Source organism: Piliocolobus tephrosceles, chromosome 11, assembly GCF_002776525.5.
Source record: "Piliocolobus tephrosceles isolate RC106 chromosome 11, ASM277652v3, whole genome shotgun sequence".
Lineage (NCBI taxonomy): Eukaryota > Metazoa > Chordata > Mammalia > Primates > Cercopithecidae > Piliocolobus > Piliocolobus tephrosceles.
Window position 1 is genome coordinate 116,893,420 of NC_045444.1, and position 12,564 is coordinate 116,905,983.

A 12,564-nucleotide genomic window follows, 5' to 3' on the forward strand; every position below is an offset into this window, starting at 1 on the left:
AATCCAGTAGCAGGCAGTATCAACGTATGATGGAAAAAAATGACAGCAATGGTTGCCCTTGAGAGGCTGCCTGGCTGCATGTGGTCAGCATGTGGGTTGACAGGCAGGGCATACACTGTTCTGTTCATTTCTCAAATAACACATCAGTTTTTGGCTCTGTGTCTCCCTTCAAATCTCCATTATTTCTTACAAATTCTGTAGGGCACCATGATTCCTAACCTCTGAAAGCATCCATCCCCTACCTCCTATTGCAACTAGCACTTTTCTGACCACTTTTCACCTTTAAGATTTTATTTGAAATCTCTTATCTGCTTATTGTCCCCTGCCATTCTTTTTGTCATTGTGAATCTAATTCCTTTGTTATTATTTTAGTGATCTTTAACCAGAAACATTTTTTACAGAAATTCAAAACAAAAATGTAACATTATTGTTTCCTGCCTCATGTTAGATACTGGAAAGTGCCAATAATTCTCTTCTGGTTGGGAAGGAAGGGCTCATAAGTTTTCATAATATTAAGGAATACTGAGACGTTGACTAAAACCTTATCAGAGCAATAAAGTAATCAACTAAGAACTAGAGTTAGAGATTCAACTTTAAAATTACTTTCACAGGAAACAACGGCAATTTCTGAAATTCAGATGCCTAAAATGATTCACCATATATAACAATAATACAGTGATATTTATATTAACAGAAAGTAGAATCCAACATTCTAGGAGATATCATTGATATTCTCATGAAATTCTCAATAGTGTGGTATCATTATTATTATTAAGCTGCATTGTATTATTTATGAATTAATGATATGATGTAGGATTATATTTCGTTCTTAACAGCTACAGATTAGACAGGGACGTCTTATTTTTATCTTTCTCAGATTTGTTTTCTCTCAGTTGTTAATTAAGATGCATATTCAAGGTTAGATTTTATTTTTATTCCACTGTTTTTCATTTCTCTGTGGATGACCTGCTTATTCCATCTAGATTCTGTAGGAATTTAATTTTTATTTCAAAAAAACATTCCATATATGGTTAGGTGAAGGTATCTTTACAATGGCTTTGTTCAGTTTAAACAGAACTTTTTCAGTCCTCTATATTCGTTTTTCACAGCCTCCATTTCTTCTATTACATCTTTTTTGTTGCTTAAATTCCATTTATTCTGGCCTCTACTGAGTACCACCTATTTTATATATGTTCATTCTTTTTAGCTTGTCCTTTATATGTAAAGTCTTAGTCTCCACAAACATCTCAGAATCTTGACGACCATTTTCACATGGTGTCCTTTTTCCCTAGGATGTTCACAGAAGACCAGGATGTAGATGAGAGACTTCTCTGTGACGCTGTATTCAAGCACTTCAAAAGATATAAGGTGGAGATTTCAAATGCAATAAAAAAGACATTTCCATTCCTTGAGGGCCTCCGCGACCGTGAACTCATCACAAATAAAATGTTTGAAGTGAGTAAAGTTTATTATGTCACAATCTGGTAAGCCAGCCCCAAAGTAAGTTATGCTTTGATATCCTAGACCAAAACTTCAGGGTACAACTTGCTAACTGACAGGTATCCTATGAGGGGGGAACTTTTCCAAGTATTTCTGTAAGTGCTCCTGTACAATAGAAAAGGAGGGGAGAAGCAGAGGTCACCGGAGATGATCCTGCTTCCAGCTGAGGGAATGGTGTTCCATGGTGCCCTCTGGAGTTGGAGTGAATGGTACTGGAGAAACTGGAGCAGAAATAGGTGTTCTCCATAAATGTACAGTGTTTTGTAGAATTCATACACTATAACATAAATTAAAACTTAAAAATAATTTTAATGAACTGATTTACTTGAAATAGCAATTGACACAGCATTTTCTTCCAGTTAACATCAATTTAAAATACCTAGATCTGAGAACATTAAAACCCACAGGGAATTGGTGTCTAGAGAGGACAAATTTGGATGTAAATGCTTGTTTTTCTTTCTCCAACACATGTGTTTTCTTTTTCTTTCCCTTTTTTGTGCATTTCTGGAGTCTTGGAATATGGGTAAATTTCACCCATAGGCCCTGTTGGAGATACAGAGCAGCAAGTCATCTCTGGCTATGAATATGCTTCCTCTGTGGCCAAGTTCACAGCAAGGGGAGAATGGTCGCCTGGTTTCCTTGAGCCCTTCAGGCCAAATCAGTCTTGGGGGAAGAGCAGGGGTTGTCCAGCCAACAAAACAGCCACTCATCAATTGCCTGCTACGTCTATCCCAAAAACATATGGATCAGGCTGTTAAAGGACTTTGAGCCCACTTTTATCCTTCCAAGTTACCCCTTTTTGCATCTAATGTAAATGAGGGTGAGGCAATCAGGCTCATCAGTGGGTATTTTTAAGGAGAAGGGATTTACTTCTTTCATTACTGGCTATACCAATAAGTAAAAATTATAGAACTTCACATGAAAATACCTATGTAGAGAAATCAGAATACAGTAACCATAGAATTCCTTTCTAGAGCTCTTCTGTAACTTGGAAGTCTGTATTTATGTTTTCTCCATTCAATATTTTTTAAGGATTCTCAAGATTCTTGCAGAAACCTGGTTCCTGTACAGAGAGTGGTGTACAATGTTCTCAGCGAACTGGAGAAGATATTTAGCCTGCCAGTTCTGGAAGCACTGTTCAGCGATGTCAATCTGCAGGAATACCCCGATTTAATTCACATTTATGAAAGCTTCAAAAATGGTAATTAGATTTATTATCTACCTTTTGATTTCCAGGGTCAATTTTTTTCAATAAGCATATACTGAGCTCCTACCATGTGTGACACATTGTGTTGGGCAGTGGGGATAGAGTAGTTAACAAAATAGACTTGTCATGAGTCTTCTCGAAGCTCATGGCTTATGGTTATGGTAAAACAAGCACCTGGAGGTCTGCTTCACTGGCCACTTGGACTCACAGGACAACTAGAGCAACACTGGCATCAGATTTACTTAGAAGAGCATAGAGTAAGAAACAGAATCCCAACAGGGCAGCTTCTTCTCTTCAGTGGGAGCCCTTGCAATGGTCTACATAGCAGTCCACCAAACTGACTACTACCTGCCCTGAGTGACAACTTAGCTGTGGGTGCAAGATCCACCTTGACTCAGCACCACATGCCTATGGGAGTGTATGTCTCTTGTAACAGCTCCATAGTAACAGCTTTCAGGACCCCATATAGGCAAGCTGAGTTACAGGAGCAAGCTGAGTTACAAGAGTTATCAATTGAAGGAAGACCACAACTATGGCTTCTCCACAGGTATTTGTTGTCCATACATAGTCCCAGTCAACCAGTCATGGGTCATTCCTAACCTCAGTGTTTGCCTAGTAACACTGCAAAAAAAGGCTATCTTTATTAGGTTTTCAGAATATGAGCAAGAAAGTTAACCCTGGGTCAAGTTTGCCTTCAGTGAAGTAGAAGTGGTTTTGCTAACCCTTTATCCACAAGGGATGAAACAAAGATTAATTAAGCAATGACAAAACCAATTACTCTGCCAGGGACTATTTTTGGTGCTATACCAAACTAAAGGTTTCATTCTTGACCTTTTTCCTGAGAATGCATAATTTATACTATTAAAATGGTACACATTAAAGACATCCTGCAATTTTTTTTACTTGCCTGGAAAACCTTTTATTCCCACACAGTTTGATCTCAATCCAGTTCTCCAAATAAGACATAGAGACATCACAAGAGAAACCGGCACATACCCCGAAGAGGGTGGATGCTGTGGGAACTGGAATAAAAGTTTGAAAGCATGTCTGCACAACAGGACAAATTAGATTTGGCTAAATCTGAGAGTGAGAAGCAACATAGGAGCTGACTTAGATCAACTGGAGGAAGGTATTGAATGGTCTGGAATTTAAAGCTAAGGAATTTGAAGTTTACTTACTAGGCAATCAAGAAATACTACAGGTTTATGAACAAGGAAAGAAATGTAAGCAGTAGTTGTATATGGCTTATTGATTTGTATCAATACTAACCTTATCTAAATTAATAATAAAATAATTTCTGTAGCAAATATTCAAGTCAGAAAAGGAATAAAAGGAAATCAAATACCTGGACACAAATTTCGAGTCAATGTTTGTAACCAGGATGGTCCAGGCTGTGGGGATGGAAGGGAATGGTGCTACCTTTGCTGCCCACATTCTCAGGGACTCTGTTCCTCTCCATGGACCGCAGGGATCCCCCTTCCTAGCTCCAGTGCCCACAACTCACGTCTTAGTTTCTGGTGCTCCTGGTGCTTGGGTGACCTGCCCTGAGGCTCACTGTCACTGACCTGAGACAGCACCACCCACCACCCCGTCCAGCACAGCAGCCCACCCACCCTCAGAGAGATGCTGCTGACTCTCGGACCCTGAAGTCCACACAAGCTGCCTGGGTTCTCTGTTATGTTTATTTGAGAACTGTTCATCCTCCCCAACCCAATTAAGACAATGTTCTCCTGTTTTCTAGCCTCATCTTTAAAGATATTGAGGTTTTCTCTTTTTTTTATTTATGTTTTTTTGAGACAGAGTTTCAATCTGTTGCCCAGGCTGGAGTGCAGTGGCATAATCTCAGCTCACTGCAGCCCCAACTTCCTGGACTCTAGTGTTCCTCACATCTCAGCCTCTTGAGTAGCTGGGACCACAGGTGTGCAACACCACATCCAGCTAATTTTATTTTATTTTTTTCAGATATGAGGTCTAGCTATGTGGCCCAGGCTGGTCTCAAAATCCTGGACTCAAGCAATCCTCCTGCCTTGGCCTCCCAAAGTGCTGTGATTACAGGTGTAAGCCACTGCACCTGGCTGATTATAAAAAAATGGAATCTCTCTAGGACTTGAGACCTTCTCCTCAGGGAATTCCCCAGTTTCTTCCTTACACTTGATATACACCTACCTTGCCATCTGACAATTTTGAGGGTAACATAGCTCACAATGTTTCCATTACTCCTTTATCCTGAAATCTTGAGTGTCTCCTTTCTGTGTAGGAAAATAAAGCCTTCATTGTTGGGGTTTTCTCTTCTCTGTCCCAGGGGATAACAGGAGAACTTTAGGTCATGTGGAACCCTCTGAGCTCTGAGTCACCCGAGGACTAGAAATTCCTAAAAGCATGACTTCCAGACATTGTCCCTGGTCCCTGTAGATCTCTAATTGCGTCTTCTCTCTCCCGCTCTTCAGTAATCCAAGACAAATTGCCTCTCCGAGAAAGTGATGGAGAAGAGAGGGAGGAGAGGCCTGGCATCCAACTAAGTCTTGAACAAGGTAAAAATGACAGAATAAAAACTGTCTCTAAGAGACGTTAGGGATCCAAGGTTCTGAGTGGAGATTGTGAATCAAGGAAGACATACGAAAGGACAATGGAGAAGTCAAGGTGGGGGTTATATGAGCTCCTAACCAGATGCAGGGTCCTGGAGAAGTGGCCATGACAAGACATAGTTGGCTCAATAACCATGAGGGAATCAGAGCCAAGTGTGTCACTAGGCCAGATTGACAGATGCCAGCTACCTAGCAGTAATTGTGATTTAGAAAGTTCCCCATAGGGGATCTGTGTGAAGTTGTGAAGGGTTAAGAACCACAGCCCATGGTCCATGGTTAACATCAAAGAGGAGACCCTTGGAGAAAGAAAGGCTCCTGTTTTACCTGTACTGTCATATTCACAACACTTCTGACACCAAACATGTGGGTGGTCTCCCCACACCAATCCGTTCTCCAATTCTCTGCAGATACCACCTGATATCTTATGACTTAATTGAGTTCTGCCAGTAATTGCCCAGAATTGGCACAGACTCCACAGGTTAATAGCGCATTCGCATAAGAATGCCCCCCACTTCATATGCCAGTTGCAAGTCTCAGGTTGTGGCCTGTGCTTCTGACCAACTTCCTGTAAATTGGAGGTTCCCACAAGCCCTTCAATGGCTTTGATACTTTCCTATTAGATCACACAGAGTGCATGGAAATGTTGACTTATATCTGACATTTATTATAAAGGATACAACTCAAGAGCAGCCAAGTGGAAGAAATGCATAGGGCAAAGCGTGGGGAAGGGCACAGAGCTTCTGCCCTCCCTGGGACATGACTCTCCTGGCACTTCCATGTGTTTGCCAACCCAGAAGATTTCTGAACTCAGTCACTTAGGGTTCTTTATGGACATTCCATTATACAGTCTGAATTGGTTAAATCATTGGTACCTGATTATTAAGTTAACCACCATCCCTCCTCTTCCTTCCCTGGGGGTCAAGAGGTGGAGCTGAAAGTTCCAACCGTCTAATCTCACGTTCAGCTCCCCTGGCAACCACCCCCCAATCCTTAGGGGCTTTCCAAAAGTTACCTCATTAACATGAACCCAGGTGTGGTTGAAAGGGGCTTGTTATGAATAACAGAAAGTGCTCTTTTCACTTGTCATGACTTGGGATGTTTCAAGGGTTTTAGGAGCTCTGACCAGGAGCAGGGAATGAAGACTGAAATGTATATTTCTTTGTTTTATCACGGGAGATACTTGGTGGTGGCAGAATAGGGGAAAAATTTAAATGTGAGGATGTTGTTTAAGAGCAGGAATATTCAAAGAGAAAGGCGGTCATGTAGAGAGACTCAGAAAGGAAGTGGTGCACATGGAAGAGGATGTAAGTACCTAGAGGACGAAGGAAGGGAAATGAAACTGTAAAAAGGGGTAAAAGACAACAAAAATCACCGTGCCATTAACAGTTCACTTTGATTGAACATCTACTCTGTGGCAGTTGGTTTAATGCTCATGACAGCCATTGGAGATTAATATTACTTATATGCCTATTTTGCAGACAAGGTAACTGATATTCAGAGATACCACAAATGGAGTTTACCTAGGGTCAGAGGAACAAAGAAAAACCCAGGTGTTCTACCCCAGAGCCTGCATTCCTAACTCTGTGCTGTCCAGGGAATCTAAAAAAAATAAAAACAGAAAAATTATATAAAAATGAGGAAATATTTGCAGACAAAAAGATCCAGAAAAAAAGAATACCAAGAGCTGGAGGAAGCAGAGGCTACTCAGACACTGAGTCCTCATGGAAAAGTCAATGAGAAAGCATAAACAGATGTGGAGAGGGAGGGTGTTGTGTAACAGGGAGTGGGCATGAGGCAACCAGAACTTCGAAGAAACTGAGTTAACGGCCCTGGGCAGGGTAGCTCTGGGGACAAAGGCAGGATCACTCTGCCATAGTCAGTTACTGGAGTGTATCACAGAGGGCACTCAGCAGGGTTGTCTGGTCAAGGCCCCTGTCAGCCAGGGGTGCAGCTGACCCAGTCCCCTACTCTCGAGGCTGGAGTCTGACTTCAATAATTAGGTGGCATCTGCCAGCTCCAGATGGCCTCTGCACTGAGACTTAGATGGGGTCTTTAACTCCTACATTACAGAGACCAAAAAGGGATTAGGAGAGATGGCAAGATCCATACCTCAATTTCTGAAATAAACTTCTAATTTCTTCCTGCCAGGAACTGGTGAAAACTCTTTTCGAAGCCTGACTTGGCCCCGTTCGGGTTCCCCATCTCACGATGGTTTGTTCCTGTTTACTACTCTTTGAGCCTCTGCTACTCTTGCCCCATTCTGGAACGTGCTGTGGGGTTGCCTCTTCGTGTTAATGATTGCCCAGAATTTTCAGTTTTTGCATCTACAGTTTTTCCATTTTTGGGATTTAAGTAACAAGTCCTTATCTTGCCTAGGAGGGTTTCTTCCTCCCACACCCCTTAAGCACACTTGCTGCTTGTTCCTGCTGCTGCTGAGCCTGGTCGTTTTACCCATATGCCTGCTTCACCATTTTCTGCCTGCATCTGCTTGAATTTGGCTGTTGCTTGGTGCCTTGACCTTACATCCATCAGTGGCCCATGCTGTAGTGGTTGGAAGGGAGTAACGGGCAGCAGGAGGCAAATAAAATACCTGTGAATCAAACCATGGTTTAGGTACAACCCCACCTGAAAATGGACTCTCAGAGCACCCCTGTGAAACAGAAGAGATAAATGCAGAGAGAAAAGGTACAACCAGTGACAAAAATGGTTCGCTAGGAAGCCAACAAACAAATGAACAACGTGCCCAAAAGGCTGAGCCAACAGGTAAGACTGACTGGGTTCGCGTGAATGGGGATGAGGCAAGGGGCCCTGGCTGGTAGCAGAGGAAGAGTCTAATGCACAATGCAAGGAGACACCTGTTTAACAAGCAGGGGAAAATCACACAGACACAGAGGGGGCCTGATATACGGATGAGCCTGATACACTGACATGCTGATGACAAAGACCTGGAGGAAGAAAGCTAGAAGCAAAAAACTGAGAGAGAAAGGGGAAGAGTTGCAGAGTCTCACCAAAGAAGAGAGACAGAAACAAAAGGCAAAAAGAGAAAGTAGAGAGAGATTGGCCAGGAATCAATAAAGCACAAACACCTTCATGCAGCAATATATGCAGACAGGGGTATAGGTAGAAAAAGGAGAAGAAAAGAGAAGCAGGGTGAGGTCTAACCAAATGGAAATAGGACAGAGCAAGGCTCCACTGGATTCTCAGCTGTGATCTCATTTATCTCCAGAGTCCTGTGAACAAGTCGCTATCCAAGTGAATAATGGGGATGCTGGAAGGGAGATGCCCCGCCCATTGCCCTGTGATGGAGAAGGTAATTATTGCTTACCTTGCCTATTTTCTTTCCTTTCTTATTCGGACACTATACATTTGTTGGTTGGTTGGTTGGTTGTTGTTTTACCATTTAAAACTGGATGTATTTATCATTACATGTTGTTTTGAAATATGTACACATTGTGAAAAGGCTAGCTAGCTAATTAGCATAAATAATTAGCATAAATAATTACCACAGAGCTAATTAGCATAAATATTACCTCAGGTACTTATCGTTTTTGTGGTGATAACGCAAAATCTATTCTCTCAGTAATTTTTAAGAATACAATACATTATTAACTATATTAATCGTGTTGTATAATAGATCTCCTAATGTATTTCTCCTATCTAACTGAAATTTTGTATCCTTGGACTAATATCTCCCCAGTCCTCATCCTCATATCCCCAGCCTCTGTTACCACCGTATACTCTCAACTTCTATAAATTCAACTTTATTACACTCTACATATAAGTGAGATGTCATATATGTCTTTCTGTGCCTGTCTTGTTTGACATAACATAATATCCTCCAGGTTCATGGTTGTTGTTGCAAATAACAGGATTTCTTCGTTTTCAAAGCCTAGATAGTATTTCAGTGTGTAGATGTATTTCATTGTGTATATATTTTCTTTATCCATTCACCCATTGATAGATACTTAGGTTGTTTCTATATCTTGGCTATTGTGAATACTGCTGTAGTGAACATGGGAGTGCAGATATCTCTTCCGTATACAGATGGCCCCTGATTTATGATGGTTAGACTTATGATTTTCAACTTTACAATGGGTTTATTGAAGTATTAAATGCATTTTTGACTTATGATATGTTCAGTTTATGGTAGGTTTATGGAAATGTGGTCCCATTGTAACTCTAGGAGCATCTGTACTGATTTCATATCCCTCGAATATATATTCAGTAGTGGAATTCATGGATTGTATGGGTAGTTCTACTTTTTATTTATTTGAGGACACTCCATATTGTTTTTCTTAGTGATTGTAGCAATTTACATTCCCAGCAACAGTGTACAAAAGTTCCCTTTTCTGCACATCCCCACCAACATTTGTTATCTTTTTGATAATAGCCATCCTAACCAGTATGTGGTGATGTTCATTGTGGTTTTAATTTGCATTTCCTTGATGATTTCTGAGACAGGGCATTTTTTCACATATCTGTTAGCCATTTGCTTGTGTTCCCTTAAGAAATGTTTATTCAGGTCCTTTGCCCATTTAAAAATCTGTTTGTTTGTTTGTTTTTAATATTGAGTTGTTTGAGCTCCTTATGTATTTTGGATAATAACCTTTATCAGATACATGGTTTGCAAATATTTTCTCCCATTCTGTAGGTTGTCTCTTCACTCTGTTGATTAGCTGAGATGACAGGCATGTACCACCACATCTGACTCTTTTTTGTTTTTCATTATTTATAGAGACAGGATTGCCCTATGTTGCCCAGTCAGGTCTCAAATTTCTGGGCTCAAGCAGTACTTTCACCTCAGCCTCCCAAAGTGCTGGGATTACAGATGTAAGCCACCATGCCTGGTTTTTTCATGACCTTGCCTCATACGTTAGTTATTTCTTTACTTTTATTGCTTTTAGGATTCTCTCTTTGTCCTTGAATCTTAACAGCTTATTATAGTATGCTTTGGTGTAGTCTTGTTTGCACTGAATCTGATTGGAGACCATTGACCTTCTTGTACCTGGAAATTTATGTCTTTCACCAGATTGGCAAAGTTTTATACTATTATCTCTTTAAATTAACTTTCTACTTTTATCTTTCTCTTCCCTTTTATGAATTCCTGTGATTCAAATATTTGCTCTTTTGATGTGTTTCATAAATTCTGTAAGCTTTCTTCATGACTTTTCGTTCTTTTTTCTTTTTATTCTCTGATTGTATTTCAAGTAACCTGTCTTTGAGTTCATATTCTTTCTTCTGCATGATCAGTTCTGATGTTGATGCTCTCTGATGCCTTTTTAAATTTCATTCATTGTGCTTTTCAGCTCCAGAATTTCTGTTTGATTTTTAAATAATTTCAATATCTCTGTTAGATTTCTCATTTTGGTCATTTATTGTCTTCCTGATTTTAGTGAATTGTTTCTCTATAGTTTCTTAAGGTTTGCTGAAATTACTTAAAACAATTATTTTGAATTCTGTGTAAGGCAGTTTGTTATCTCCATTGCTTTGGGGTCTGCTGTGGGGAGATTATTGTGTTCTTTTGGTCATGTTATGTCTCTTTGGTTTTGATGTTTCTTGTTGTCTTACATTTATGTCTGTGCATTTAAGAAAGTAGGAATTATTTTAGTCTTTGCAGGCTGACTTTGTCTGGGAAAGCCTTTCACCCTATTTAAAGATTCTAGGAAGGCCATCTGGCATGGTGCAAGGGCAGGTTTGCTACTAGATTCCTCAAGCAGGCTAGTCTGGTGCCTAGGACAACCAGTGGGCAGGTCTGTGCTGGGGGTAACCTTGAACCAGAATCTGCAGGGTTCTACACCATTGGTGCAGGCTTCTTTAGGCACTTCAGACCTGAAGCCCAGTGCTATTGAAGCCAGCTTGCTGCTGGGATGGGCCTAAAGCCCAGTGCCACTGGGTCCAGTTTGTCACTCAGCCTGGTCTGGATCGTGGGGTCACTGAGGCTGAAAGAGAGCTGTAGGAGGCTGGAGACTGAGTTTGCAGGGCTGGACTGAATCCTGGGGCTGCAGGATTTAGGTTGGGGTCAGGGTGAGCTTGGAGGTTCCGACCATGGGTACTGGCTGGAGTCTGGGGCTTTGGGAGCTGGATTTTATTGAAGACGTTTCTGTGGTTTGGGTCTAAGGCAAAGTCTTGTGCTCACTTCCTTCTCCTTTCCCCAAGTATATGGTATCTCTCTCAGTGCTGTGCTTCCTGGAGTTGGAGAAGTTGACACATTGAAACTTTTCTTCCTGCCCTTTTCAATGTGCTCCTTCTTATTTCTGTGTTACACCCAGGTGCTGTGATCTTTCATCTGGTTTCCTCAGCTCTTGCAAAGGTGTTTTCATGCATAGGTAGTTGTTCACATCAGTGTTTCTGCAGGGGAAGGAAGGCTGGAGAGTCCTATTCTGCCATCTTGCTCTGCTTATCCCCAATTTCCTAATTATATCTTTATTTCTCTATAAGCGCAAAACTTTCCTTTGTTTTCTTATACTAACTGCCTACTCCCACCCAAGACACACAGACTTTGTTCACAGCCTCTGGCTGCTTTTAACAGGTATGAGATGGAAGGGAAAAAGAGAGTGAATCTTTTTAACGGAGGGACTGTCCCTGGTTAGAGAATGCAAGAAGAAAGAATACGAAAGAGGTTAACTGGGGAATATTAAATAACAAAATACAGTTGACCCCTGGACACTGGGGGGGTGGGGGGGAGGTTAAGAGTACCAATGCCCTATACAGTCAAAAATGTGCACATAACTTTTACCTTCCCCAAAACTTAACTGTTGTTGACCAGAAGCCTTCCTGCTGACATAAACAGATGATAACACATATTTTCCATATGTATTATGTGCTGTATTCTCACAATGAAGTAAGATCTCCAAAGGAAAAGGTTAAGAAAATCATAAGGAAGAGAAAATATATTTACTATTCATTAAGTGGCAATAGATAATCATAAAGATCTTCATCCTCATCACTGAGTAGTTTGAGGAAGAGGAAGGAGAGGACGGGCTGGTCTTGCCATTTCAGGGGTGGCAGAGGTGGAAGAAAATCTGCATACAAGTGGACTCATGTAGTTAAAGCCCCCATTGTTCAAGGACCAACCGTGTATGAGTGAAACAGATTTTAGATAAAGTGACATGGTATCCATATGTTACCATGTTGTGGAGTTGATGAATAGAAATATGTTGCAAGTTACTTTTCAAAAGTTATCATGAAAACATAGAAATTATGCATGATGCTGCTTGTCAGATTTGCAAAGGAAGGAAGCCCAGGTGAAAGACCTTCAGGAAAGAATGGCAA

At 40.9% G+C, this 12,564-nt stretch overlaps 1 protein-coding gene across 6 annotated transcripts in view; it reads left to right on the forward strand.

Annotated features, from left to right (window-relative positions):
* Window positions 1-12,564, forward strand: part of SP100 (SP100 nuclear antigen) — a 122,046-nt gene that overhangs the window by 26,739 nt on the left and 82,743 nt on the right. For all 6 annotated transcript variants that reach the window (XR_002726682.3, XM_023193843.3, XM_023193844.3 and 3 more), the window contains 6 exons: window positions 1,293-1,455; window positions 2,533-2,701; window positions 5,155-5,238; window positions 7,441-7,503; window positions 7,906-8,055; window positions 8,519-8,602. Coding sequence is in view for 5 of the 6 variants with exons in the window: in XM_023193843.3 (XP_023049611.2) it covers window positions 1,293-1,455; window positions 2,533-2,701; window positions 5,155-5,238; window positions 7,441-7,503; window positions 7,906-8,055; window positions 8,519-8,602 (713 nt within the window). In the remaining variant the exon portion in view is untranslated. The remainder of the gene's footprint in view (window positions 1-1,292; window positions 1,456-2,532; window positions 2,702-5,154; window positions 5,239-7,440; window positions 7,504-7,905; window positions 8,056-8,518; window positions 8,603-12,564) is intronic.